We start from the raw sequence: 27,429 nt of genomic DNA, 5'->3' as shown, positions 1-27,429 counted from the left end.
ACCAGCCTGAGCAAGAGCGAGACCCCGTCTCTACTAAAAATAGAAACAAATTGGCCAAACAACTAAAAAATAGAAAAAATTAGCTGGGTATGGTGGCATGTGCCTGTAGTCCCAGCTACCTGGGAGGCTGAGGCAGGAGGATCATTTGAGCCCAGGAGTTTGAGGTTGCTGTGAGCTAGGCTGATGCCATGGCACTCTAGCCCAGGCAAGAGAGTAAGACTCTGTCTTGAAAAAAAAAAAAAAAATTGTCTTCCATGAAACTGGTCCCTGGTGCCAAAAAGATTGGGGACCGCTGCCCTAGAGGTTAGATTCTCTAATATGAAATAGGCTTTTACCTGACCAACCTCACTGCACCTAGGATGTCCAGTATACACTTGATCTTAGCCAAAAGGCTGAGAAGCAATTTAGGATATCCAGCATAAAAAAATATGGGCTTTGTTGCCCGATGTCCATAGGAATCCTGACTCTGCTAGTTATTAGGATGGGATAGTGGGCATGTTAATGAGCCTCACTTTCCTCATTGTTAAAATGGAGATGGTGATACCCTTTCCTTGCCTCCCTCGTTCCATCTATCAGAAAATTTTTTCAGTATTACTTCCAAAAAATATCCTGAATCCACTACTATTCATCTCCACTCATAGTGAGATGAACATGTAAAATCAGAAAGTCTGTGAGATGTGAAATATAGAATAACAACTATAGATACTTGAAAATTGCTAAGTAGATAAACGTTCTTACCACATGCACACACACACATGCACACACAAACTATATATGAAGTGATGGATATGTTAATACTGGATTGTGGCAATCATTCACAGTGTATACATATATAAAAAATCCCATTGTACACTATAAATATAAACAATTTTTATTTGTCAATTATACTTCAATAAATAAATAAGGATTTTTCAGTCCCATATTGATTAAAAGGGAATGCAGGTTTTAATTATGTATAGACTAGGAGCCTTACAAAGAGAGGATGCAGTCTCATAAACCTAAACTTATGTTTTTCATTTAAGTGCTCTTCTGTAAGGTTGTAGAATACCACGATTTGGTGAATTAAACAAAAGGCCCAATTCAGACTGGATTTGGATTTGACCATGCTCTATTGTCCATTATATCTTATAGATCTTTTTTTTTTCCCCAAATGCCCATGCTCAAGCAATCCTCTGCCTCAGCCTCCCAAGTAGCTGGATTTACAGGTGCATGCCTCCACACTCAGCTAATTTTTTATAGAGATGGGGTCTTGCTCTGTTCCTCAGGCTGGTCTCCAACTCCTGGCCTCAAGTGATCCTCCTGCCTCAGCCTCCCAAAGTACTCAGATTACAGGTATGAGCCACCACACCTGGCGTTATGTTATACATCTCTCCTGATAGAAGCAGATATTCAAAGATAAGGACTCATGTTATTCTTCACAAAATTTTATGGTTAAAATTTCATGATAAATAAGTTAAAAATAAAAAAGTAAATACTCTGATTAATGAATTTTTTTGCTGAAGAGTCTTAGTTTCTCAGGAAATGTAACCTTTAACCCCAAGGCTTGTGTTCACTCCAAAGCCAGTAAAACATGTTTTCTTTTTCTTTTAAGAACATAGTTATGGGGGTGGGGTAAAAAAAAGCATAGTTATAAAACACATCTATTATAAGAAATAGTGTTAATTCATAAAATATCCCAGTTATTTACTTATATTATAAATTAGCTCACTCATTTTTTCCTCTTCTTTTTCTTATTCCCCCCAAATACATGTATTTATATATTATTTGTGTATATACATATGATTAATATATACTTTTTTTTTGTGAAAGCTTTGGTGGAGGAAAAGGTATTTCTTTCTTCCTGTAGCTATTAATACTTACACTAAAGAGGTGACTCTAAAAGATTCATATCCAAACACAGTGTAAAGCCCCTTTCTTCCAAAACCTCAGTTCAGCTCACCGGTATCTCTTATTGCTGCAAGAACCTTCTAACTGGTATCCTGCTTTCATTCTCCATCTGTTGCTTCAAAACATATATATTAGATCATATCATTCCCCTGCTTTAAAGCACTCCAATAGCTTCTTATTACAGTTAAAATCAAATCCAAACTTCTGACTTTAAAAAATGTCACTTTCTGATCCAATTCCTGCCTCCCCCTCTGAGCTCCTCTGTTCTTCTCCCCCTCCCATACACGCTCTTCTTGATGCTCCTCAGGCACGGAGCTCATTCCGGTCCCATGGTCTCCGTGCTGATGCAACCCGATCCCTCTACTCCCAGGTCTTTACCTGGCTGGCTCCTTTTCATGACTCAGGTCTCATTTTGTCAATCCCGCAGAGAGACCTTCCTTGACCACTGTATGTAAACTCCTCCCTACCACTATTTGCTGGTTTTATTTTCTTCTTAGCCCCATCACTATCTGGTATTTGTTTGTGTATACTGCCTATCTGTCTTGTAGAATGTATTAATAATTTCCATGTGGGCAGGACATTTTCTACTACTTCATATCCCCAATGTCTAGAACAGTGCCTGACACATAGTAGGCATTCAATAGATAGTTGTTGAATGAACAAATGAATGAATTTATGGACACTAGTTTTCCCACAGGATAGGTGCAAGATGTAGAGATCATTTTTTAAAAAATACGGAACACTTCACAAATTTGTGTGTCACCCTTGCTCAGGGGCCTTGCTAATCTTCTTTGTATCGTTCCAACTTTAGTATATGTTCTGCCGAAGTGAGCACTAGAGATAATATTTAAAAAGTGTCTGCCAAACTAAGCATTCAATTGTTAGCTCCTTGAGGACTAAGAACTCCCCTCTACTCCCTGTTTAAGACAAATAGTACTTATTATGGGAGGATTGCCTAAAGGATGTTCAGTCATTCATTCCTCTAGATTGAATAAACAAATGTTTATTCATTCAACAAATGTTTACTATTAAGAACCCGCTCTGTATTCTAAACACTAGAGATGTAGCAGTAAAAAAAATAGACCAAAACCAAAAAACTCCTTAAGTTTACATTCTAGTAGAATGATAGAATGAGACACACAATAAACTAAATAAGTAAATGATAATAGTGTATTAGAAAGTGGTAAGTACTCTATGGAGAAAAGGCAAAAAAAGGGGGAGGAGTGGCTAGGAAGTGGCAGGCAGGGTGGTTGCAATTTTGAACGAGGTGAGCAAGAAAAGCCTCACAGAGAAAACACTGGAAGAAGCTGAGGGAGCCAGGTGGGTATCTGGGTGGAAAACATTGTAGGGAGAGGGAACAAGGGAGGTGAGTGCTTACCTGGTGCACTGGAGTAATAGCAAGGAGATCAGTGTGGCTGGAGCAGAGTAAGTGAAGGGCGGGGGAGTAGTAGGAGATGGGGCAGCAGATCTTGTGGGCTATGCAGACCACAGTAAAAACTTTTTTTCAACTCTGAGTAAGCTGGAAAGCCATTGGAGGATTTAAGCAGAGAAGGAGTACGATCTGATTTATATCATACCTGCTGTGGAGACTAGACTGTGTAGATTGGGAGCTGAGAGGTGCAAGGGTGGAAGCAGGGAGAACATCTAAGTGGCTATCGTAATAGACAAGAGAAAACGGTTGTTTGGACAAGGGTGGTGGAGGTGAAGATGGTGAAGAGAAATAAGATTCGGGATATGTTTCAAGGGTGAGTAAACAGATTTGCTGACGGTAGTGTGGGTAGGAGGGGAAAGAAAAGAGAAAGGGAGAATAGGAAACGGCCTGCTAGGGAAACATAATAGGATTGCTCAGCAGTATGGAAGGCCATTTTTGATGTATGAAATCATGAATTTAAGATGAAATCAGTTAGCCTGGTTGAGTGGTTTCTCCAACAATATCTAGCTGCTCCAGTGTAGGTGAAGAGTAGATACATAGGATGATTTACCCAGAATTGAAGTTTGTCAAGGCAAGTACGTGAGTGAGAGAGAACAAGAGAGTGATAGTATATTGAGGGATATAGTCAAGTCAAGGTGGGAAGTGAAGCTCAGAGAAGGCTTATGAATAGTAAAACATTGGCAATGGAGGTACTTGAGCAAATAAGCCAGAAGAAAAGGAGGTTTAAAACTAAGATTCAGATGTAGTACAAGTTCTGGTAATGACAGGGTGGTTAGGTAGAGGGAGGTCAAGAAAACTGAATGGGCCGGGCGCGGTGGCTCACGCCTGTAATCCTAGCACTCTGGGAGGCCGAGGCGGGCGGATTGTTTGAGCTCAGGGGTTCGAAAACCAGCCTGAGCAAGAGTGAGACCCCGTCTCTACTAAAAATAGAAAATAAATTAATCGGCCAACTAAAAATATATAGAAAAAATTAGCCAGGCATGGTGGTGCATGCCTGCAGTCCCAGCTACTCGGGAGGCTGAGGCAGGAGGCTCGCTTGAGCCCAGGAGTGTGAGGTTGCTGTGAGCTAGGCTGACGCCATGGCACTCACTCTAGCCCAGGCAAAAGAGTGAGACTCTGTCTCAAAAAAAAAAAAAAAAGAAAAAAGAAAACTGAATGGCCAGAGTGTTAAAATTATCCAGAATGATGGCAGAGTTGTGAAGGAGAAGGCTGTGGGCCAGTGATGCAAGTCTTGATAAATGAGGAGGGGAGAGGATGGTATAGCCAGATGGCATGCACTTCAAAGGAGAAGAGATTTTCACAGGAAGGAATGAGAGTAATGGTCAGGAGGTAGCACAGGGAGCAAGGAGGACATCAGTGTCACCTCCTTACCCTAAGGTGGGGGAGAGAAAAATGGCCTCTATTTGAGAGGGCTGGCCAGAAAGCAGTGTGCTCAGAAGAAAGCCAGTCTTCAGTTGAGGCAAGGAGGGTGAAGGAGACTTTCAGAAAAGATACTGGGGACACAGGAGAATGTGCTGATCACAGAGCAGGGGACCTGAGAGCCTAGTGAAAGGAAGGTAGGAAAGTAAGAATTAGGCCTTAAAGACTTAGACTCCTGACAGTGACTGGGCTTTAAAAAGGGTTACAAGGTATAAAGGGATTAATTCTGCCTTCTCTGGGGTAAGGGTGGGTGACCAGACCTGTTTTTATGGTCCAGGGAGGTTGCCCCAGGGCATTGCAGCTTGGTAGCCTTGATGCTCAAAGGTATCGTCCTAAGGCTTGATATGTTGTAAGAGTTTGAGTCATAAAGCTTTGGAATAACCACTGAGGTACATGGGAGAGAGGGTGGATCAAGGACATAAGGAAATGAGAAGCAGCTTTGAAGACACCAGAGGCTGAAATTTGTAGTGATACCAGTTATATGGTTCTTTTCTCCAGTGGTTCTGCCTTCCTTCCTTATGTAGGAATTGAAAAAGAGAATTCCAGGACTGCTCTAAGGCTGATAGTTTATAGAGCTGGTATGGCAGAATCTAGGACCAAATCAAGCATGGTGTCTGGCCCGTCGTTTACCCACAGTGTTCTGAAATGCTCAGCCCAGTCTTCTTTACTCTGCACATTTCTTCTGACCTCTCTGAAGCCTTTTGTGACCTCTCTGGGCCTCTGATGTACCACTTATACTTCTGTTGTGTTTTGACCTTGCCTTAGGATTTTACAGTTAAACCTGCTCAGCATAGCATTGGAAACTTACGATTTCACTCTACTCTCCTTTTCCATTTGGACAAACAAATCCTTGGATGCTTCAGGTAATGGCCCTTTTGGCTAGACGTGGCTCCAGGAATCTCCCTACTAGGAAGTACTGTCATCAGCCAACCTTTCAGTAGATTTTTCTGGGCCTGGAAGGTAGGATTAGCCAATGGCATTATTCAGGACATGCATTGGGAATGTTAGCCACTCCACTGTAACCAGAATTTAAGATGTGGCAGGGAGAATAAGGCAAAAATTTTTTTTTTTAATACATGGGATGCTTTTTGGAAGTGCTTTGGTTGCTGTGTCCCATGTCATTCTCCTGCAAACCCTATGAGGTAGGTATTATTATTCCCACTCTACAAATAAGAAAGCTCATGTGCCAAAAAGCTAAGTAACTTGCTGGAGATTAAATATACAGTTAGTAACTCACAGGATCTATTCCCAACCCAAGTCATCTAACTCAAAAATCCATGCCTTTATCACTATGGCCTATTGTCTTACACAGACAGAATCCTGGGAGACAAGGCAGGAAGGATAGGTTGGCCCTTGCATCATATGACCCTAAAATGTTCTGCTGAATAGTATGGGTTCTTGAAGGTTTATGAGTAGAGGAAATGTCTTCCTAGTAAGAGGTAAGTAAAGAAGGATTTTTATCTCACCATTGAGAGGGAAATTAGAAAGCCTATGGTATGAGCCTGGAAGATAGGTGGGAATTTGAAGAAATTGAGCTGATAAAGGTTTTTTTTTTCTTCCTGAAGGCAGGTTTTCTCCAAACTTTATATCCCTGACTCATTAAACACCAGGAGTCTGGTTCCACCCTAATTCTTTGTCTCTACAGAGCCTGATTAGTAGGGTGAGTGGATTTAACCCAATTTTCTTAGCTCCTCAAAAGCACACCTTTTGGTGAGCACATTGAGGATGGTATGTAGCACTGGATAAACTCTTCATCCTCCACTCTCCAGAGTTGTTATAAATTGATGAGAGGAGCCAGGACTGGTAAGACAGCCATAGTATAATAGTGTAAATATTATAAGGCAAAGACTAACCCAAGGCTAGCCAGAAGTTTTGTGTGATTGAAAGAGAATTCAATAAGCTATCTGTCCAGGAAAAGAACCAAGCTCAAGATTTTGGGAGTTTTTTGTGACCCAGTGGGTCAAGGATATGGTCAAAGAAGACAAAGTTGCCTAGGAATGAGATTGTCAAGGTAGAATGGTATAGTTAAATAAAAGCATTATAGTTAAAGCAAAACCAAGCTTAACTATTTTGAGAGTTCCTCACAGGCAGGTGTGGACTCAGATGATTATATGGGAGAACAGTATCATTCTGTACAGGTAGAGGTGGGATGTCCTGGGGAGGAGAGAGGGGAAAGCACCACGAGCCCAAAACAAAACAGCTGTGGTGGTGGTAGATGAGGGGAGTAGGCGGTGGGAGGAACTAACACACGGACAGCTACTCACTAGTGGTAGCAACAAAAATATGTGCACATGGACCCTCACACAGACTTTCTTCTGCTTAAGAACTCCTCTAAGAACGCAGAGAGAGCTTTATCCCTATGATAGAGAACCCAACTCCAAATCCCTTTTCTTGAGGAAAGAACAGGCAGACTCACTTGTCTATTTCCTACCACAAAGAGCGACCTGGGTCAGGAGTGAGACATGGCCCTCCAAAGGCAGCCAGGCAGACTTTTTTCGGTAAAGGGACTTAAGCCACTGTCAGTCTCCTTGTGGAAAAGTACAAGTTCTCCCACAGATCATGAAACAAGTAACTAATGGCTCTCTAGGGAACCTCTTTTCTCCCAGCATGTTCAAGCCTAATTGTAAGATCTTTACACAACTACGGGGTCACCCATAGATGGGATTCTAAAAATAAATTAATTTTAATTGGCCACGTAAAGATAGACCTGATGCAGCACTTTTATTTGAGAGAATATTGCAAAATCAAACAAATAAGGCAACTGCCAAGCTCTAGTATAAGAAGTCCGACATTTTTACTTTAGGAGAATAGAATGGAATTTTCTTCTTATTAAAATACAAACATGTCACCAACAACTAAATTCCTCAAAGCCTTTTGCTTCTGCTCCCCCATCTGAATTCACATAGAATTCTCTTCGAGGAACAGGTGTGACTCAGCACAAGCCAAGAGTGAACTGGCTCTGCTGTCGGTAGAGGATAACACCAATACAGGGGACCCCTGTACTAAGAACTACCTAATCTCTCCCAGCCACCTTCGGCCATACAGAAGTGAGACAGCTGGAGACTCCTAAAGGAAGTCAGGCTGAGCCCCGCCCACACAGTTTAGTAAGTATTTATCAACTTAACACAAGGGATGTTTTCCACATGTTAACATTGTAGTATTCTAGTGGTATCATTTGAATTTAGTAAGTCTTCAAGGTATTTTAATGCTATCCTCTTCTGCAGAAAAGATGGTAAGGAAACCTTTCTAGAGGACAATTTGGCATAATTTGCATCAAGAATTTAAAACTGTAATCCCACTTCTAGTAATTTACTCTAATAAACAAAAATGCAAAATGTATGCATGAGAATGTTCATTGTAATATACATAATTTAAAACACAGTACACAAAACGTTAAATAATATGGGAATGGTTTAATTAAGGTATACTAACATGCTAGGGTATTATACAAATATTAAAAATGACATTTTTAAATATTAATGACAAAGTGAAATACTTAAGATATTAGGAAAGTAAAATGTAAGATATAAAATTATATACAGTATTATCCCAATTTTGAAAAAAACATATATGTTTAACACATTTACATGCACAGAAAAAAAAACTAGAAAAAATATACCAATTGATCTACATGAGGGAATTAAAATTTTTTCTATTTTTAATGATTTCCAAAGTTTCTTATTTTATATACAGAATAATTTCTTTGACGAACCAGAGGCCAAGGAGAATGAACTTTTGCAACACCCATCATGTGACAGACACTGAGCTAGGCGAATTTTACCAATTATTTAATAATCTCCATAGCAATCATGAGAGGCAGTCCATTTTACAGATGAGGAACTAGGCTCCGCTATGTACACAATTGGCTCAGGGTGCCCTGGATTCGAGGCCAGACAATGCCCATGTTCCCTGCTGCACCAAATGCCTTGCCTGCTGGGGCTCTTAGCAGGCCCTTGGGAGACTTACAGCGGAGGTCATTGACAAAACAAGAGCTGTGTATGGCTTGCCCAAGAGCAAGGACTTATTTTGCTTTCTAAACTCTTCATTTCTTCCTCCAATAGTAGAAAACTCTTTTTCCCCCTGGACAAGAAACAGAGCCTTCTTCACTGCTAAGGCTTGGGGTTCCATTCTGAAGCAGTTTTTATCCCCATGTCCAGCTCCCCACGTCTATGCCCTCTCTCAGGCCTATTCCCTCATGGCCCTGGTATTGGCTGTCCTGCTTACTGGTTTGGCATTTTGTCAGGTTACGAGCAGAAGGACAGGGCAGATTGCACACCCCCACCCCTTCCAGCCAGCTGGCTCCTTGGTCTCTTCCCTGGATACTAAAACAAAGAGGCTGTGTGCTCTGGCTCCCTACTCAAATCAAGGCGGTGGGGGGAACAACGAATATGCCAGCTATGTGTACAATCAGAGGAATATCTGGCAGCACATCTGATCTTTTGTGACTTTATTTCAGCCAAATTGTCAGGGCCTCTAGGCATGGGGAGTCTTGTCATACCCTGAGCCTTAATGTTCAGCTGGGTTCCAGGTACTGTCTTGATGAGGGGTGCCCAGGCACCCAGCTGGCTCTGTTTGAAATGGGTCCCCAGTGACACTAATTGTACAGCCTCACGAAGGAGGCAGACATGGAATTTTTCGTCACTGTTCCAAAGCGCTTTTGTCCCTTCCTGTTACATCCCAGAAGCAGAGACAGGAAGTTACTCAGATGGAGGTCACAGCAAGTCAGTGACATTCAGGATTGGAATGTGCTACTTGGACCTCCACTTTATCCTCTAGCACTACAGTTCATAATTTAAAAAACAGAACCTAGTGACTTTTATCTGGGAAGAAGGAGAAGGGAACATGGGAAATGGCCCATGACACACAAAATAACAATGAGAATAACTTGGTCCTTTTTGATTCAGACTCTGTATCTCTTTCTATACCCATGAGAAGAATGCATGCTTACAAAAGTTTGAGAAATACTCAGTTAAACAAAATTAAACAGATTAAGTTACCACAGGACTCCTAAGAACCTTTAATGTGCTCATGCATACTCCAAAGAATTTATAATGAAAACTATTTCTTAAACATAGTCAACTAGAGGCCAGGTGTGGTGGCTCATACCTGTGATGCTAGCACTTTGGGAAGTTGAGGTGGGAGGATCACTTGAGCCCAGCAGTTCGACCAGCCTGAGCAACATAATGAGACTTCATCTCTATAAAAAATTAGAAAAAATTAGCCAGGCATGGTGGTGTGCACCTGTAGTCCCACTACTCGGGAGGCTAAGCCAGGAGGATCGCTTGACCCCAGGAGTTTGAGGTTGCAGTGAGCTATGATGATGCCATTGCACTCTAGCCCAGGCAACAGAGTAAGACCCTGTTTCAAAAAAACAAAAAGTCAACTATAAAACTAAGGATTCCATAGGCACGAGAATTCCAATGAACAAGCTTTGGGAAGTGCTGTTCCAGGGTAAGCCCATAGGTATCCTGTAAAGACAGAAAAGTGAGGCCCCAAACAAACTCTTCCCAACCAGCCATCAGCCACTATCTTCAAAATTGCAGTGTGGGATCAAACAAGGTTATCATTCTGTACTTTCCTGTCTGTACTTCAGCAAGGGTTTAAGGTATTTTTCCACTTGCTGGTCAAACCTTCTGGAAGAATACCCTGCCTGGAAAAAGTTCACTGGAGTCAGAAGGTATTTTAGTGCCAGGCCCCTGAACTCAGTAGCTAGAAGAGGTGAGGCCTTGCTGTGAGACAGGGGAGAACCACGGCCCATCCAGGCCCTCTGGTTCCCTGTGGTTGCTGGGCCATCTCCCCTGAGTACCAAGGGGGGCTCTAAACCAATGTCCTGCCTGGTTTCTGGACAAATAAACTTCTCCTCTATAGACCTTAAGTGCACTGAAAATCCCAAGGGGGCAGTCGGCACAGTCACCTTCTTCTGGGACCCACAGAAAGAGACTGCCCCATTCCATTCTTTGCTACAGAGGTCTGGGAACAACTCCTTCTTGATCTGCAAAGGATGGTAGCAGGGCTGCTTCTTAAGGTCCCCAGGCCAGTGAGAAATTTTCCTTTCCTTGGCCTTATTTGAGTTTCTGTCAGCTTGAGATCGATCAGCATTTTTTTCAGGGGATTCAAACACGACGCCCTGGGTTCGCCGCCTTTTTAGCCTCCTTTCTAACAGCCAAAGAAAGCTCGGTTTTCTAGAGGAGGAACTCATGTATTGCTGCACGGAGTCTGGAATCAGGGGCACAGAGAGCCTGGGGCTCAGGCTGTCCTGAAAGTAGTCTCCACAGGGCCGCTGACCGACAATGGGAACCACCTGGCAAGGCTTCAGTGCTGCAACAAAGGCACGGAGCTCAGAGTAGGAGGAATGGTCCGAGTAAGGGATGATGTGGATATCAGGGTGGGACCTGTGGATCTTCCGGCTCGTGGGAAGGATAGCAATGGTAGGGTGAGTCTGGTTCCAATGCAGCATGGTGGAATGGCGGATCTCCATATGGTCCACAGCATGGATGCGGCCAGCCTTCTCGTCTACTGTGAACACATCTGCCAGGCCCAGCAGCTGTACCAACTCCAGGCGCTGAGGACTCAATACTACCCAGGTCCGAAACTCCAGGGCCAGCTGCTCCAGCAGTGATTCCTTTCCCAGGCTATAGAGTCCTGAATAATGGTAAAGGGATTGAGGAAAGTAAGAGAATGAAGCTATTGGAGAATCCTAATAAATCAACCAAATGTTTAACAAAAACACTTAAAATTTATGGAGCAATCCAGGGAGTACATGAGGGAGAAGCTGGCATTTGAGCTGAGATATATGGAGAATGCAGGGGGGTGGGGGGCACACAGAATCCACTTTTATTTAGTTCAACAAAAGAAAGCACCTAACAAGTGGCAGGCACTATGAAAACTAACAAACAAAAAAAAGGTCTCGGCCCTCAAGGAGTACAACCTACATGGAGATCCAGAAAAAACACAGTTAAGGGCAATGTTAAAGATATGTATACAGAGTTATGAGGGCACAAAAGAAGAGTATCTAACAATTGATGCAGTTAGGGAAAGTTTCCTGAAAATGACAACTGGGCTAAGTCTTAAAGGATGGGTCAGGGTTAACCTGGCAAGGAAAGGGTATGGTGGAAAACATTTTAGGAGGGGTTAGTTCAATATTACTAAAGTGAAAAAAGAATTGGTGAGAAATGACATCAGAGAGGTAAGCAAAGCCTATATATTAGCAGGCCTTACACATATGTACTGCTAAGGAGCTTGGACCTAATCATGTAAGTGAAGGGGAGCCATTGAGTCAGAAGCAGGAAAATATCTAATTCTAATCATAAGAATAATATCATTAGAGCAGGGCTTTAGAAAGAAAAATACAGCAACAATATTATTTGCCTAGATAAGAAGAAGCTGAAAGTAGAAGTTCCAATTGAAAAGCCAAATACTACTTATGTAGAAAGAAATGGAGACATGAATTTTTGAGTAATGGCTATGGTAACAGATACGGGAAGTATTATTTAATAGTTGTTCTCAGACCTTTTCTGAAGGTCTATTTCAAATCCACAACCAGATTGTGAACTTCTTAAAAGAACTCACATTTCTTTTATACCCACTTTATTCCTAATTATAGTTTAAAATCTCACTCTTTGGGCACAAATGTAGCTTGATTTTTTTCTTTGTATATTCCTACCTTTTCCCCCTCTCTAGGTCCTTGCCTAATAGACTACAGGCCCTCAAAGCCAGAGACCATATTTTATTCATCTTTATATCCCCACTGCCTATTGAATACTTGGCACAGCGGCTTATTATATACTTGCAAAGTTAATCGAGTCCTACCACAGCACCCTCCTAGCCAGCTGTACTTCTCTGGAAAAATTCTGCATTAAAACTTCAAGAATGGTTAGGGCCAATATTTCTTTATGATCAGTTAAACAATCCTGAGAGTAGGGGATATTTCTCAGTTGATTTGGTAGTCACCCCGGAGGGTATATAATTTTTTCAATGCCTTTGTTTAATCTCATTTTGAAACTCCTTTCAGAGTTGGTACATCTCCCTTTAAAATATTTATAATGGTGGCAAATCTTTTCCCTTTTGTGGACTTATAATTTTGGAAACAACCAAAGAAGTCATTTAGAACTAAATCTATTACTTTTTTTTTTTTAAGAGGGGGTCTTGCTCTGTTGCCCAGGCTAGAGTGCAGTGGTGTGATCACAGCTCACTGTAGCCTCAAACTCCTGGGCTTGGTCAAGTGATCCTCCTGTCTCAGCCTCCTGAGTAGCTGGGACTATAGGCAAGTGCTACCATGCCCAGCTAATTTTTTAAAAAGTTTTTTAGAGACAAAGTCTCGCTTTTTGCCCAGGCTGATCTCCAACTCCCAGCCTCAAGTGACCCTCTGCTTTGTCCTCCTGAGTGGCTGGGATTATAGGCATGTGCCACCACACTCAGCTATTATATTTCTTAAAATAAAAATTTCTTTTCATAAGCTATATCAAAAGGCAACTCCAAAAGAAGAGTCCCCAAAATATTTTGTACCGCTGTGGAATCACCAGAACAATCATACAGCTGTTTTTTTCTTTTTTTTCTAGCTGTTTTTACAATGTATCTAATTTCAAGCATACCACTCACTTAAATATCTATGTTCTGATAAATTTCATTCATTCATATAACAAATATTAATTGAATGCTTCTGTGTCAGGTATTAATGTACCCATTTGGGATATATCCATAATAAAACAAAGAGCCCTGCCATCATGGAACTTACATTCTAGCAGGGTGAGACAGACAATAAAAACCAAATACAATAAATACGTAAATTATGGAATATATTGTAAAGTGATGAGTGCCATATTGTCTCTCTTCTACTTAAAATCCTTCAATAACTCTTTGTTTGGTTTAGGATAAAGTCCAAAATGGCTTACCAGCACTCCAGCCCCTTTTCTGCCTTTCTAGCCTCCTTGCCCACTGTCATACTGGAGAGTCACCAACTCTCTATTCCACAAACGCACAAAGCTTATGCCCACTTCCATCCATGCTCTCAAGAAGTTTACATCTGTGTGTGTGAGGGGTGGCAGGGGAAATGGGGAATAAGCAATATCATATTTAAAAACATATAAAGTATACTGGGAGGTGATGAGTGCTATAAAAAAAGAAAAAATTGAATTGGTATAAGGGATTAGGAGTTGGGACTGGAGATGGTGGGCAGGTTGCAATTTTAAATAAGGTGGTCAAGGTTGATTTCATGGAGAAGGTAAGAGCTACACAAAGATTTGAAAGATGTGAGAACCCTCAAAGAACCTAGATTCGCTAGTTACAGGTGAGAGAAAAAGGAAGGGAAACAACTCACCAATCTTTATGTTATGTTGTGGGTGCTTTTGAATGAGCTGGACAATCTGGTGGGCAGCTTCTTGTCGGGAAGGAAGAACCAGGTCTGGGTTGCAATTGGTGTTGTCTAGGTATAAAGTATGGATCTGTTTCCCCAACATCAGGGCTGGCTCCTGTAGCATGGATGGTATATATCGAAAATCACCTGGAAGAATACGTATATGGGGGCAGAAGGTAAGAGACAAAAAATTAGAAAACAAGCCTCTCCTACCTCCAACAATGGATTAGCATTTGCCTACTGGTCTGTGGAAAAGCTATTACGTGGCTTGGCACTGAACTAGGCAGTATAGCTGCGTAGTTTCCTTGTAGAAATGTCTTCATTCTATTCATTTTTAAACTATTCCTTACAAGGTTTGGACTCTTAAAAGAGTGGGAAATCAGTTAGAAGGGGTCACTGTACTCATACGGGATGAAGCTAGAAGGCCTTCAGACTTCTGTTATGAGTTAAGACTGCCCAAGAAAAGTAATATCTAGGCTGGGAAGGTGGGAGGGACCCCTCCAGAGGCCCACCTGTGTAGAGGATGGTTCCAAAATATCCTTCAAAGAGAAACATGACGGAGCCAGGGCAGTGATTGGCATCAATGAGGGTTACGGTCATGGTCTCTCTTCCAATTTCATCTAGAGGCAATACATGACTCTCACCAAGCTCCAGGGCTCGGATCCACTGCTTGGATACCTGGGGAAACAGTTGGTCATCCCAGTGACCACAGACTCCCCTCCCTGACACCTCCCTGGACCAGGCGCTATCCCTGTTACATGAATCAAGGAAAGCTGACCAAATCCTCAGCCACCTGAAGCAGAAGCTGTAATGGAGATTCCCAAGCAATCCGCCCTTCCTCCTCTCACTCCCCACCCACCTCACCCTTTGTACTTTAAATTAAAAGTTCAGAAAACAGTCTAGGGTGGTCCAATGTTACTCAGTTATCTCACCTGATTGTTCATAGTCACAGATTGAACTCCTTATTCTACTCTTTCCTTCCTTCTCACTACTGAACTTGACTCGTCTTTTAAAAAAAAGTCTAGTCAGCGATTTTCAAACTTTCTCCTGATCATAATAACTCCTTGGGGGCAATTGTTTAAAAAATTCCAGCCACATATCCAGGACCCACACCAGCCATATTCACTGAATCAAATGGGGTGGAGGTGGGGAGAGGGCTGGAGAATCTGTACTATTTGCCCAGCACATTAGCTGGATTCTTAATATGAGGGAAGTTTGGGAAACATTGACTTAGTTTATGTGAAAAGGTAGGAACAGTTTGCTTGGCTAGACTAAAAGATCTCCTCAACTTATAGCTGAAATATCTCAAGTCAGTAGGTTAGAAGCCACGCTCCTATTCTGGGCTAAAGATGCATTTCTAGATTCAAATAACTCCCGCAGTTGTACAAATCAGTTCTCCTGGACCCCATTCTAATGACTCCAAGGCTGTGACAGATCGGGAGTCCTCCCTCAGACGCCTGGACCAGCTCATGGAGGCCGACTCCAATCCCCCATACCTGTAGCTGACGATGCAAGAGGTGGGCCGTGATTGGGGAGCAGTAGAGGGGCCGGGCCCAGGTGCTAGATAGGCCCACGGTGTGGTCCGAGTGCATGTGGGACAAGAAGAAGAGCCTCGCGGTACCAGCCCGGCGCAGGCTCCAAAAGTCTACTGCAATGGGCGTATGGGGGATCAAGACCCCGTTCATGGTAGTGGGGTTGGAGAGTCACCGGCGGGAACTTCACGGGGACAGGGCTCCTGTGTAAGGCTTCCATAACGGTCCCCCGAAACACGTCATGCTGGGGCGAGAACAGGGCCAGAAACCCTAGGAGAAAGCCAGTTCAGTAGAGGAATAAGTTACTACTGTGAGCAGAAAGAAGGAAATGACCGTTCTCGTAGGAGTCTAGAGATTAGGAGTCCAAATAGCAGAAGGCGCTCAACACTCCAACCCGCGCGCGGGAGCGAGGGCTGGGCCAGGCACTCAAAGCGCGCGCTGCTGGGAGGAGACAGGCCGAAGTAGCTGATTTCCGATTGGGCGCCGCAGCTCCACCAGAGGGAGCCGCGCGGCTGCGCCAGGAAGTGAGAGGTTGGGGGAAGGGCATCCTAAAGTCGGGGCCTACGTTCCGCGCTCGCCGGGAGAGTAGCGGCTACTCCGTTTGGTCTTTGGACGAGGGGGCGGGACTTCCGCAGAAAGCACGATTGGGCTTATCCGTGACGGCGACTGCGCGGAGGCGCAAGAAAGACTGGAACTGGAGAGGGAGAGTCTGCGGCCCGTCGGCTGCGGGGCTGGATGTAGGGCAGGGGGCCTAGAGGTAGCGGGAGCGGCCTGTCGGCGGAGCAAACAGCCAGCGGGTCTAGGGTAGAGCCTTTGGTGGGGCTCGCCGGGGAGCGGAGGGAGTTGAAGTGTGAGTGTCAGAGGGCCTGGGTTTCGGCCCTAGGGAAGCCAAGCCAAGCCTGGGGTGAGATCACGCCTTTAGTCTTTTCACTGACCAATATTTCCTTTACTCAGGCTCCCCCATCACGACTAGGAGCTCAGGAGTTACGTAGGGATCTGTGGGAACTGCTCCGTGACTGTTAGAGAAGATGCCTTACCTTGGCTCTGAGGACGTGGTGAAGGAGTTGAAGAAGGCTCTGTGTAATCCTCACATTCAAGCTGATAGGCTGCGCTACCGGAATGTCATCCAACGAGTGATTAGGTATCACCCAACTCCCTTCGCGGCCTGATTGCCCCCACTCCCACCCCCGTCGCAATCCCCATCAGGGCTCACCACCCCTGGCCGCCCCGAAAGAGTAAATGATTCGGTCTTAATCTCCCTCGCCGGAGTACCATCTCAGTCTCCCTTGTCGGATATCTTTTACTCAGCTGGGTGATTTCCTCCTATCACAGGCTTGAACAATTACTGCTGACGCTGGATCTGTAATGTATTCTAGTACAGACCTCCTTTTTTAGCCTCACACCCACATACCCCACTGCCACCTGGATAATTTATCAAAGGTATGTGCAAAATAGCACCAACATTCGTCCCTTCTCCCCAGACCTGCTCTTCTGCTTATATTTGTGTTGGTGAATGGTTGTGCCAGCCAAGGCATCCTTGATGACACCTGATTCTTTACTTCTCATGTCAGATGGTATGAATTCATAATTCTAAATATCCATCCTCTCTTTTTTATTGGCACTGTTGTTCTGGCTAAGGCCTTCATCACCAAAGCAATTGCAGAAGTTTCCTCGTAGGCCACCTTGCCTCATTTCAGTCAGAATTTTCCTGTTTACAAATCTTGATATATAACTCTTGCCTACAGCTGTGATTCACAAACTTTAGTATGCACAAAATCCCCTTAGGTGTTTTTTTTAAAGATGCAGATTTTTCATCCAGTCCAGGGATTGATTCTGATTTCAGTAGGGTGCGATGGAACCCAGGAGAATCTGTGTTTTTAACCAACATCTCAGCTGATGCTAGTAGGAGACCTCAGTGAAACAATTGTCTGCAGAATAAAATCCAAACTTATCATAGCACCCAAAAACAATCTGTTAATCCAATCACTTGCAGACACTCAAAAGACTGTGTTGTTCTTACTCATATCTACATGCCTCATAGCATGTATTAATATCATTACCTTTCTGTCACATCTGCCTGGTGAGCTCCTGCTCATTCAGCTAAAATATTACTTCCTCTGTGAAGAAACAGTCTCTGGCTTCCTGCCAGCGTCAGACCTCTGGATCCTTTCTGCTCCTTGTACATTACTTTTGTTTAAATACTTATCTATTATACTGTAATTAGTGGTGTTCTTGTCTGGCTCCTTAATAGACTTTGAATTCCCAGAGGTCACACCTTCTTCAAGATTGTCTCCCCAGAGCATATCCCTGGATGTAAAAGCTGAGTTTCACTGGAATGTACAAGGGATTCAATAAGTGTTTGTTGAATGAATAGAAGAATAATGTTTATTTCAGGCCCATGGTGTGAAGTATCGTGTGGTATAATAGACAAAGTAGTCCTAGTTGCTTCCTTTTAAGAGATCATGATCTACTTGGATAACCAGGACATGTATAAGTAAACCCCCTCCATTATAAGTTGGAGATTTGTATTTTACTTTTCCTGCCATGTGTATTGGTTTCAGGCACATGACTCAGGGCTTGGACGTGTCTGGTGTTTTCATGGAAATGGTGAAGGCCAGTGCCACTGTAGATATTGTTCAGAAGAAGTTGGTTTATCTGTACATGTGCACATATGCCCCCCTGAAACCAGATCTGGCTCTCTTGGCCATTAATACACTGTGCAAAGACTGCTCGGACCCCAACCCCATGGTGCGAGGGCTGGCACTACGGAGCATGTGTAGCCTCAGGTGAGTCCCCTCTTCCCTGTCTGGTCCTCCGTGGCTGATGAATTCAGGAGATCATAGGGCAGGTTTTTAATGAAGACAATTTATTTGAGTTCCTTAATACTGGGGAAAACACTATTGTACCCTGAATTCAGATTTTTAGCTAGTACTTTGACTTAATAAGCAATATCATATAGTTTTATTAAAGGGACTTTTCCATTCTCAGTCTAGTAAGACAGTCCTCAGTTTTGGTTTAAGATTTCTAAACAATTGTGAGTATATCTTTATTTGCTGCCTGTGCAGCATTATTTCAAATGAAAAGTCAAATTATGGCTTTTTAAGTTTGGTGGAGGAGGCTTTCTCCAGTTCTTTATGATGATAGACACATATTCAAACATCTCCTAAATTCTCTGTTAAGTGAAGAGGGGCTGAATTATGTTAAAACTAGTATTTCAGGATCTGGCTAACTCCAGGATGTGTTGCTTAGGATGCCTGGTGTGCAAGAATATATCCAACAGCCTATTCTCAATGGCTTACGGGATAAGGCTTCATACGTCAGGAGGGTAGCAGTCCTTGGTTGTGCCAAGATGCATAATCTTCATGGAGACTCTGAAGTGGGTAAGTTCAGTGTAATCCCTCATGATCAGTATTTGTTTGTGCATCTATTATGTATGACTTTGTAAAAGATTATGTAGCTTCAGTAGAAAATAATAATGTGGCCCCACTTTTGCACATGTCTCTTTAAGTAGGGTGCAGGGCTTGGTGTTTTCTGAAATTAGAGAAGTCCTTTCTTTGGGGCCCAAGTGAGATCCTTTGCATTAGCTACTTTGAACAGTCTGGAGATGGCAATTTTTTTGCCTTGAATTTGTAGCAGAGAAGTTCAGCTTTGTCTGCGGGGAGCCATTACTATGGCTCTATCCCTGTGATCTGAAGCTTTTCTTTTTTATCTGAGGTCTTTGTTCTTTTTCATAGATGGTGCCCTGGTAAATGAGTTATACAGTTTGCTGCGTGATCAGGATCCAATTGTGGTTGTGAACTGCCTGAGGTCTCTAGAGGAAATTCTGAAACAGGAAGGAGGAGTTGTCATCAATAAGCCCATTGCCCATCATCTCTTAAATCGGTTTGGATGCCTCCGTACTTTTTTTATTATGAGATCTACATCCTTGTGGGATCTTGTTGATGTGCTGAATTAAGAATTCTTGGTGGGTCACCGTGGCTCATGCCTATAATCCTAGCTCTCTGGGAAGCCAAGACAGGAGGATTGCTTGAGCTCCGGAGTCATATACCAGCCTGAGCAACAGTGAGACCCTGTCTCTACCAAAAAGAAAAAGAAAAAATAAAACAAAAATACATAAAACAATAAAACCCAGCCGGTCGTTGCAGTGTGCACCTCTAGTCCCAGCTACCCAGGAGACTGAGGCAGAGGGATCACTTACAAGCCAGGAGTTGGAGCTTGCAGAGAGCTACAATGACTTCATTGCACTCTACCCAGGGACACACAGCGAGACTCCGTCTCAACAACAACAACAACCAAAGTCTTGAACAACTTCTGCAGGGTGGAAAAGAAAGTTAACCATAATTATTAACTTCATCACATTTCACTGAGAGAATTTCTTTCATTGGTCTTAGTTTCTCTTGGTGATATAGAGAGCAGAAATGTCCTGAGGGGTTAGGTTCTATGCTCCTCTAGTCATTATGTTCTACTTAAGGTACTTATAGTGTGTTAAAATGTAGAGAATCTGTGCCCAGGGTACACTGATCACCCATGTCTTTGGCCTTAAATGAATGTGCATTTATACCGTCAACACATCTTGGAATTTAAAGCCTATTTTGTGTAAACTTTATATAATACATAGAAAGAATGATTCAATTATGGTGTAGCCTATTTTTAAGAATTCTCCCCTCGTTATGATTAATAGCTGACTGGTCATGTGGCAGTAGCATGGAGATGGTGCTAATTTTGTTGCTAAAATAGTACTTTTGTTTTCTTTTTTGGATAGAATGTCAAAACTGGACCAGTGGGGCCAGGCTGAAGTATTGAACTTTCTCCTACGCTACCAACCCCGCAGTGAGGAGGAATTGTTCGACATTCTCAATCTGTTAGACAGCTTTCTCAAGAGCAGTAGCCCAGGTGTGGTGATGGGAGCCACAAAACTCTTTCTGGTCTTGGCAAAAAAGTTTCCCCATGTACAGACTGATGTGCTTGTGCGAGTCAAGGGACCTTTGCTAGCTGCCTGTTCTTCAGAGAGCCGTGAACTCTGCTTTGCTGCCCTTTGTCATGTGCGCCAGATCTTGCATAGTTTGCCAGGTCACTTTAGCAGCCACTATAAAAAGTTTTTCTGCTCCTACTCGGAGCCCCACTATATCAAACTGCAGAAGGTGGAAGTGCTGTGTGAACTGGTCAATGATGAGAACGTGCAGCAGGTGCTAGAGGAGCTTCGAGGGTACTGCACGGATGTGTCTGCTGACTTTTCCCAGGCTGCCATCTTTGCCATAGGTAGGTGTCTGCTGCTTTTCCTTTTGAGAGCCTAGACCAGCCAGCTAGAAAGCTATGGTCAGTGGAACCATAGAGAGCAAAAGGGCATGAATCTTGCTTCAGAGAGAAAGTACCATGCACTAAAGAATTGGGTCAGGGACTACAAACAAGGGGAAAGGGAGATTTTTTTTTTTTTTTTTGGTAAAGACTAGTGTTGCTATATCTTCCAGGGTAGAGAATACAGGCAAATCAAACTATATTTAAAATTTTTGTTGTCTTCAATCCAAAATGCTTTCCTATACATCATCTTACCACAGTCTTATGAGGCAGTCAGGAAAAGTAGACAAGTGTTATTAACTCCATTTTAAAGATGAAGAAACCCAGGCACAAAGAAGGTTATCAAATTACCTAAAGATCATATAGTTCCTAAACTGGGAGTATAATCTGCCTTTTCTGATTCAAATTCCTATGTCAATTCATCAGTCATTTATTGAGCTTCTACTATAGGCTATGTATTGTGCTGAGTATAGACCAACCCAGAATAATTCCTAATCTAGACTTTTTCATACTACTTTGTCTAGGGTTTAAAAGGCTACAGTGACTCAAAAACTGAAAGCAGGCCAGGTGCTGTGGCTCATACCTGTAATCCCAGTACTTTGGGAGGCCAAGAGTTGGAGACCAGACTGAGCAACATAGCAAGACCCCATCTATCCAAAAAATAAAAAATTATCTGGGTGTGGTGTCACATGCCTGTAGTCTCAGCTACGCAGGAGCCTGAGGCAGGAAGATCAAAGAGCCCAGGAGTTTGAGTTTGCAGTGAGCTATAAGTGATAGAGCCAAGATCCTGTCTCTGGTTAAAAAAAAAAAAAGAAAAGAAAGCAGCTGGGGAGCTAAGTTTTAGAGTCTTTCAAGTGTAAGAGGAGAAGAAAGAACCCTCATATTTAGAATAAAGCATGGTTATTTTTAGGGGCAGAGAAAAGGGAGCAAAGAGAATAGAAATCCTTGTAGTCAGGAGACTGCTTTCTAGCATCCCCAGCAGGAATATTCCTTTGTGGATACGCTGCTACAAAAAGGGTGCCTCATATCTCACTGCCATGTAAATACCTTTATTGCTGTACGTTTTCAACCTTGTTCAATGAGAAATTCTTTTTTTATGAGCTGTCAATTTTCTAGTAGTCAATGAAAAATTGATTCAGTTTTACGAAAGTTCCCTTTTTAGCAAACTTAGATTCTTTTTATTTCATCAAACAAGGGGTGATTTTTTTTTTTTTTTTTTTTTGGTATCTCTGGCCCTTTTGTCTTTGGTGGGAAATGATTTTAGAATGAGGCACTAACATCTGACTTAACAGTTTCTTCTGCTTTCTCTTACTCTGTAGGTGGCATTGCCAGGACTTATACAGATCAATGTGTGCAGATTCTAACAGAGTTACTGGGTCTTCGACAAGAGCACATTACTACAGGTAATGGATACCTTTCTAGGATTTCTCTGCCAAGTGCCTGGCCTGTAGTAGTTGCTCAAAAAATATTTGTTGTTGAATGAGTAATACAGAGGTTTAAACTTCTCCTTACATCATCATCTGTTGCTGTCAGAGAAGCATAGAGTCTATAGATCTAATAGGGTATCGAGTCTTCAGGCTACCATGAGTCTACAAGGCTGTACTATAGATAATGAAGGGTACTAGGATGACTTTGCTTGTTATTTCCCCATTTTTACCCCTCTTTTTGTTTTATGGAAGTATACTATAGGCAGTGGCTTCCAGGTGCAGCACTAGGGTAAAACAAGTAAGTTGCTTAGGATGCAAAATTTAAGAAAGCACTTACTCTCAGGTTCATGCAAGAGCCAACCCTGCATGTCTTCTTAAACGTTGCATCCTAGGTACACCTCACTTGCCTCACCGTAGTCCCAGTCATGGTGACTCCATTTATACTGTCTATAGAGTATCATTCAATAGTAACACTACCCCATATTGGCTTATAGCTTTACGTTTTACAAAATGCTTTCCCATACATTAGATCATTTATCCTCATGTCAGTCTGATAAGAAATTCATTCGAGAAATTATTGCCCATGTGATTATATTTCTCAGATAATCATTGACCACCCCTCCAAAACCAGTTTTACAGAAATTCAGCCAGAATTCTTGTCTGAATACATGACTCTTCTTAAGATTCCTTCCTACGTGGAGGCTTTAATCTTGTGCTCTTGTATCCTGGGATGTGTTATAGTGGTGGTGCAGACTTTCCGAGACCTGGTTTGGTTGTGTCCTCAGTGTACCGAAGCTGTGTGTCAGGCCCTGCCCGGCTGTGAGGAGAACATTCAGGATAGCGAGGTAGACTGTAATTTTCCTTTGCTTCTAGGTAGAAGGGGAATGCCTGGGACCATGCCCTCTGAAATGGAATCTAATTATTCTTTCCACCCCATGTCTGAAGTGAAAACTCTTAGAATTGATTGCCACCTCAGATTCTCTTTCAGACATAGATGGCCTATAAATTATAAAAACAGTCCAGATATGGTGGCTCATGCCTGTAATCACAACACTTTGGGAGGCTGAGGTGGGAGGATTGCTTGAGGATGTGAGTTTGAGACCAGCTTGAGCAACATAGCAAGACCCCATCTCTTAAAAAATATAAAAATTAGCCAGGCATGGTGGCATGCACCTATATTCCTAGCTACTTAGGAGGCTGAGCCAGGAGGATCACTTTAGCCCAAGAGTTGGAGGTTGCAGTGAGCTTTGGTTATAGAGCTGCACTCTAGTCCGGATGACAGAGTGAGACCCTATGTCAAAAAAATAATATGAAATAAATAAAAATAAAAACAGAATTTATCTATGTTTTTTACTACAAATACTTTGTGGTCCCATTGCTCTTTTGAATAGTTTTGAGTCAGAGACTCATGGGGTTTTTAACTGGAATGAGAGTCAAAATCATTTGTGGAGTTTCTCCAAAGGTTTGGGCTTCATCCCAGGTCTATTGGGTTAAATATTCAGGAGTGGTGGGCCTAGACAGATATATTTTTAAGAAACTTCACAGATGACTGTGATGTGCACTCCAGGTTTTTAATTTGTTAACCCCTTTCATGAAAAATTTAGAGAGACTCTTTGAATAGCTTCCACTGAAACACTAAACCCCAAATTGGGCCAAAGGCCCCAAAGCAGAGGAAGCCTTATTTATTGCTTAATCAGCATAGGTTATGAAAATTTTGAGTTTTCTCTTGTGCATTAAAATTTTGTTCTTATTTGTTGTAGAGAGCGTAGTAGGGGGGAATCAATAAAATGCAAGTTGAAGTAAATTAAAGATTATACCTTTTCTGCCAGCACTAGGGGAAAAGCAAACTGGTGATTGTTCACTATCTCCTGTGTTTTGGATAGCCAAGTACTGAGCAACTGTTCTAATTCTTTTATTCCGTAGGGGAAACAGGCACTTATTTGGCTACTTGGGGTCCATGGGGAAAGAATTCCCAATGCTCCTTATGTGTTAGAGGACTTTGTAGAGAATGTGAAGTCAGAGACATTTCCAGCTGTTAAGATGGAGCTACTCACTGCTCTGCTGCGCCTTTTCCTCTCACGCCCCGCTGAGTGCCAGGACATGCTGGGACGTTTGTTATATTACTGCATAGGTAAGTTTTTCAGAAGGAAATAGTACTTGCTATGACCTATAGTAAAAATTCTCACAGCTTTCATTGTTTGGTGAGTCTTATCTGGGATCCAAGAAGAAAATGTTAATGCTATCTAGGGTCTTCTCTCCTTGATTTTTTTCTCCTGTTATGGTTGGCACGAGGGTAGGAGGAAGGCATTTTTGTTTTTAACTAACTCAATCTGTTGTCTTACCTCAGAGGAGGAGAAGGATATGGCTGTACGGGACCGAGGTCTCTTCTATTATCGCCTCCTCTTAGTTGGCATTGATGAAGTTAAGCGGGTCTTGTGTAGCCCCAAATCTGACCCTTCTCTTGGACTTTTGGAGGATCCAGCAGAAAGACCTGTGAACAGCTGGGCCTCAGACTTCAACACGCTGGTGCCAGTGTATGGCAGAGCCCGCTGGGCAACTATTTCTAAATGCCAGGGGGCAAAGCATCATGGCCCAGAGCTTCCTAACACTGCATCTTTTGCCACATCAGGTAAAAATAATCCTTACCTTATATCTTATCATGGTAAATCTTTATCTTTTCAATGATTTGTAGAAAGTAGAGTATCCTAGCACTAAATCTTAGACTTGCCTGAATTTGAAGACTTTGTGAGCAAAAAAGAGGTTCATTATTGGTTATTTAAGCTATTTATCCAAAGCCAGAAGTACATATTGTGTACTTTTGGGAATTTAGGTAAAAAATTTAGCTGCTATAGATTAAGAACATCTCTTACAGAAACTTTCTGACTCTTTTAGGGTCCCTGATTCCTGAAGAGAACAAGGAGACAATACAAGAACTCCCGGATTCTGGAGCCCTCATGCTAGTTCCCAATCTCCAGCTTACTGCTGAGTATTTCGAGAAAACTTGGCTCAGCCTCAAGGTTGCTCATCAGCAAGTATTGCCTTGGCAGGGAGCAGTCCATGCTGATACTCTCCAGATGGCCCTTCAAGTAGTGAACATCCAGACCATCGCAATGAGCAGGGCTGGGGCTCGGCCATGGAAAGCATACCTCAGTGCTCAGGATGATTCTGGCTGTCTGTTTTTAACAGAACTACTGTTGGAGCCTGAGAACTCAGAAATACAGATCTCTGTGAAACAAAATGAGGCAAGGACGGAGACACTGAACAGTTTTATTTCCGTATTAGAAACTGTGATTAGAACAATTGGAGACATAAAATCATAACAGATTCTTGTTGCTTGTCCTGAGTAAGATGAATAACTCTCAGAGTTCCTTAGTTTTTTTTTATTAGAGCTGCTTGTAAGTCCAGACAATATCAGATGCAAAGGAGAATGGGAAATCTAAGAATCAGGATGCTTATGTCTTTGCCTAAAGACCGTCAACTTATTCCTTTCGTGCCTGCTGTTGATTGACCCAATTTTTCAATGGTGATGTTGTAAGGGTTAATGTTGGTAAGGGAATGGGAATGGGGTGAGGATGGGATTTAGATTCTTTTCTAACCAATTTAAGGGATGATGTTACTAATTAAAGATGTCTGACATGTGTGGAAACTGACAGAGGTCATCATTTGTGAGGGTTATTCTTTCTTCCCTGGATTATTATAGTAAACCCTTGGTTGTTCTCCTATTTCGAATCACGCTTTTTAGGCCAGAGTCCAAAGTCCTTAGCATGGCATCTAAAGTACCTCTTCAGCGTCATGTTTTGCCACTCCCAAAATACCCTCTCTTCTGGCAAAAGCAAACCACTTGCAGTTCCCTGAATGCACCAGCCTCTGTCACCTCTGTGCCATAATATCTGCTTTTATTTCTTGCCTAGAACATTTCCTCACTTTCATATCTTCGTTAATTAATACCTAGTCTGTCTTTTGGTGTTCAGCTCACTGCCTTCATTGGGGGCATTCTTTACGCTGTCAAAGTAACTAGTGCATACATCTAGCAATACTATTGTAATTGTTTTCTTGTCACTTGTCCTCACTTTTTATTCATCCTGACCACATTTTATACATTAATTGTCATAACTTATGGGAAGAACAGATCTAATAACATGATGGTAAAATAATAAATAAGACCAGAGAATCCCGAATGGGGAAAATGAAAATATGAATTAAGACCAGCTGGGTTAGGGATGGGAAATACACAAATGTTCAGGCAATTAGGGCCTACAGAGATATAGTTGAGCCTCAGATTTGGCTCTATAGGTGATTCAGTAGTCAGAGTGAAGGGAAACAGTTTTAAAATTATCAGAGAGGAAGAAATACTCATTTTTTTTCTTTTTTAAGAGACAGAGTCTTTGCTTTGTTGCCCAGGCTAGAGTGCAGTCGTGTGATCACAGAGCTCACTGCAGCCTCAAACTCCTGGGCTCAAGTGATCCTCCTGCCTCAGCCTCATGAGTAGCTAGGAGTAGCCTCACGAGTAGCTATCATGCCTGGCTTTTTTTTTTTTTTTTAAAGACAGGGTCTCGCTATGTTGCACAGGCTGGTCTTGAACTCCTGGCCTCAAGTGATTCTCCTGCCTTGGCCTTCCAAAGTACTGGGATTATGGGTGTGAACCACCAAGTCTGGCCCAGATAATTCTTGGTTGATGGGGAGGGGGCTTCTCTGCACTGTAGAATGATTATTAGCAGTATCTCTGGCCTCTACCCACTGGATGCCAGTAGAACCCCTAATTGTGACAATTAAAAATGCCTCCAGACATTGTCTAAGGTCCCCTGGGGAGTGAAGGGTGAAGGGCAAAATAGCCCCTAGTTGAGAATCACTGATTCAGATCATGGATCCCAAGGACTGGAAAGGGAGGGATCAGAGCAGCTTCAGATTTTTATTTGTTCAGTTAAACTGCAAATGTTTACTTGGGTACTAAAAGAAAACTGAAGTGCTGTTAATTGAGAATATAAGAAGGGAACAGAATGCAAGTGGTAGAAATTGAATAAATTCATTGATTAAAAATTAAAGACTATAACTGAAATTGTGACCTGAAGAAAAGTAGATATGGCC

The 27,429-nt window shown here is 42.5% G+C and overlaps 2 protein-coding genes across 3 annotated transcripts; one reads left to right on the top strand and one right to left on the bottom strand.

The window, feature by feature from the left end:
- Positions 1–10,301: 10,301 nt before the first annotated feature.
- Positions 10,302–16,019, bottom strand: DCLRE1B (DNA cross-link repair 1B). Its single transcript, XM_012644586.1, has 4 exons — positions 15,587–16,019; positions 14,603–14,768; positions 14,055–14,237; positions 10,302–11,380 (listed from the first exon to the last, which is right to left on the bottom strand). Exons 1-4 carry the CDS (start codon positions 15,773–15,775, stop codon positions 10,302–10,304), a joined length of 1,617 nt encoding a protein of 538 aa, XP_012500040.1. The 5' UTR covers positions 15,776–16,019.
- A 230-nt stretch (positions 16,020–16,249) lies between these two features.
- AP4B1 (adaptor-related protein complex 4, beta 1 subunit) lies at positions 16,250–25,674 on the top strand. Of its 2 annotated transcripts, XM_012644634.1 has the most exons (11): positions 16,250–16,426; positions 16,577–16,763; positions 18,184–18,408; positions 18,872–19,002; positions 19,357–19,504; positions 20,385–20,881; positions 22,237–22,320; positions 23,086–23,189; positions 24,268–24,475; positions 24,692–24,973; positions 25,237–25,674. In XM_012644634.1, exons 2-11 carry the CDS (start codon positions 16,651–16,653, stop codon positions 25,662–25,664), a joined length of 2,220 nt encoding a protein of 739 aa, XP_012500088.1. In that variant the 5' UTR covers positions 16,250–16,426; positions 16,577–16,650; the 3' UTR covers positions 25,665–25,674. The 2 variants fall into 2 exon arrangements, with proteins under 2 accessions (XP_012500088.1, XP_012500089.1); XM_012644635.1 differs by lacking the exons at positions 16,250–16,426; positions 16,577–16,763 and adding an exon at positions 16,927–17,062.
- Positions 25,675–27,429: the final 1,755 nt, after the last annotated feature.

Source organism: Propithecus coquereli, unplaced genomic scaffold (assembly GCF_000956105.1).
Source record: "Propithecus coquereli isolate 6110/MARCELLA unplaced genomic scaffold, Pcoq_1.0 Scaffold215, whole genome shotgun sequence".
NCBI lineage: Eukaryota > Metazoa > Chordata > Mammalia > Primates > Indriidae > Propithecus > Propithecus coquereli.
This window is presented reverse-complemented; position numbering and strand designations above follow the sequence as displayed.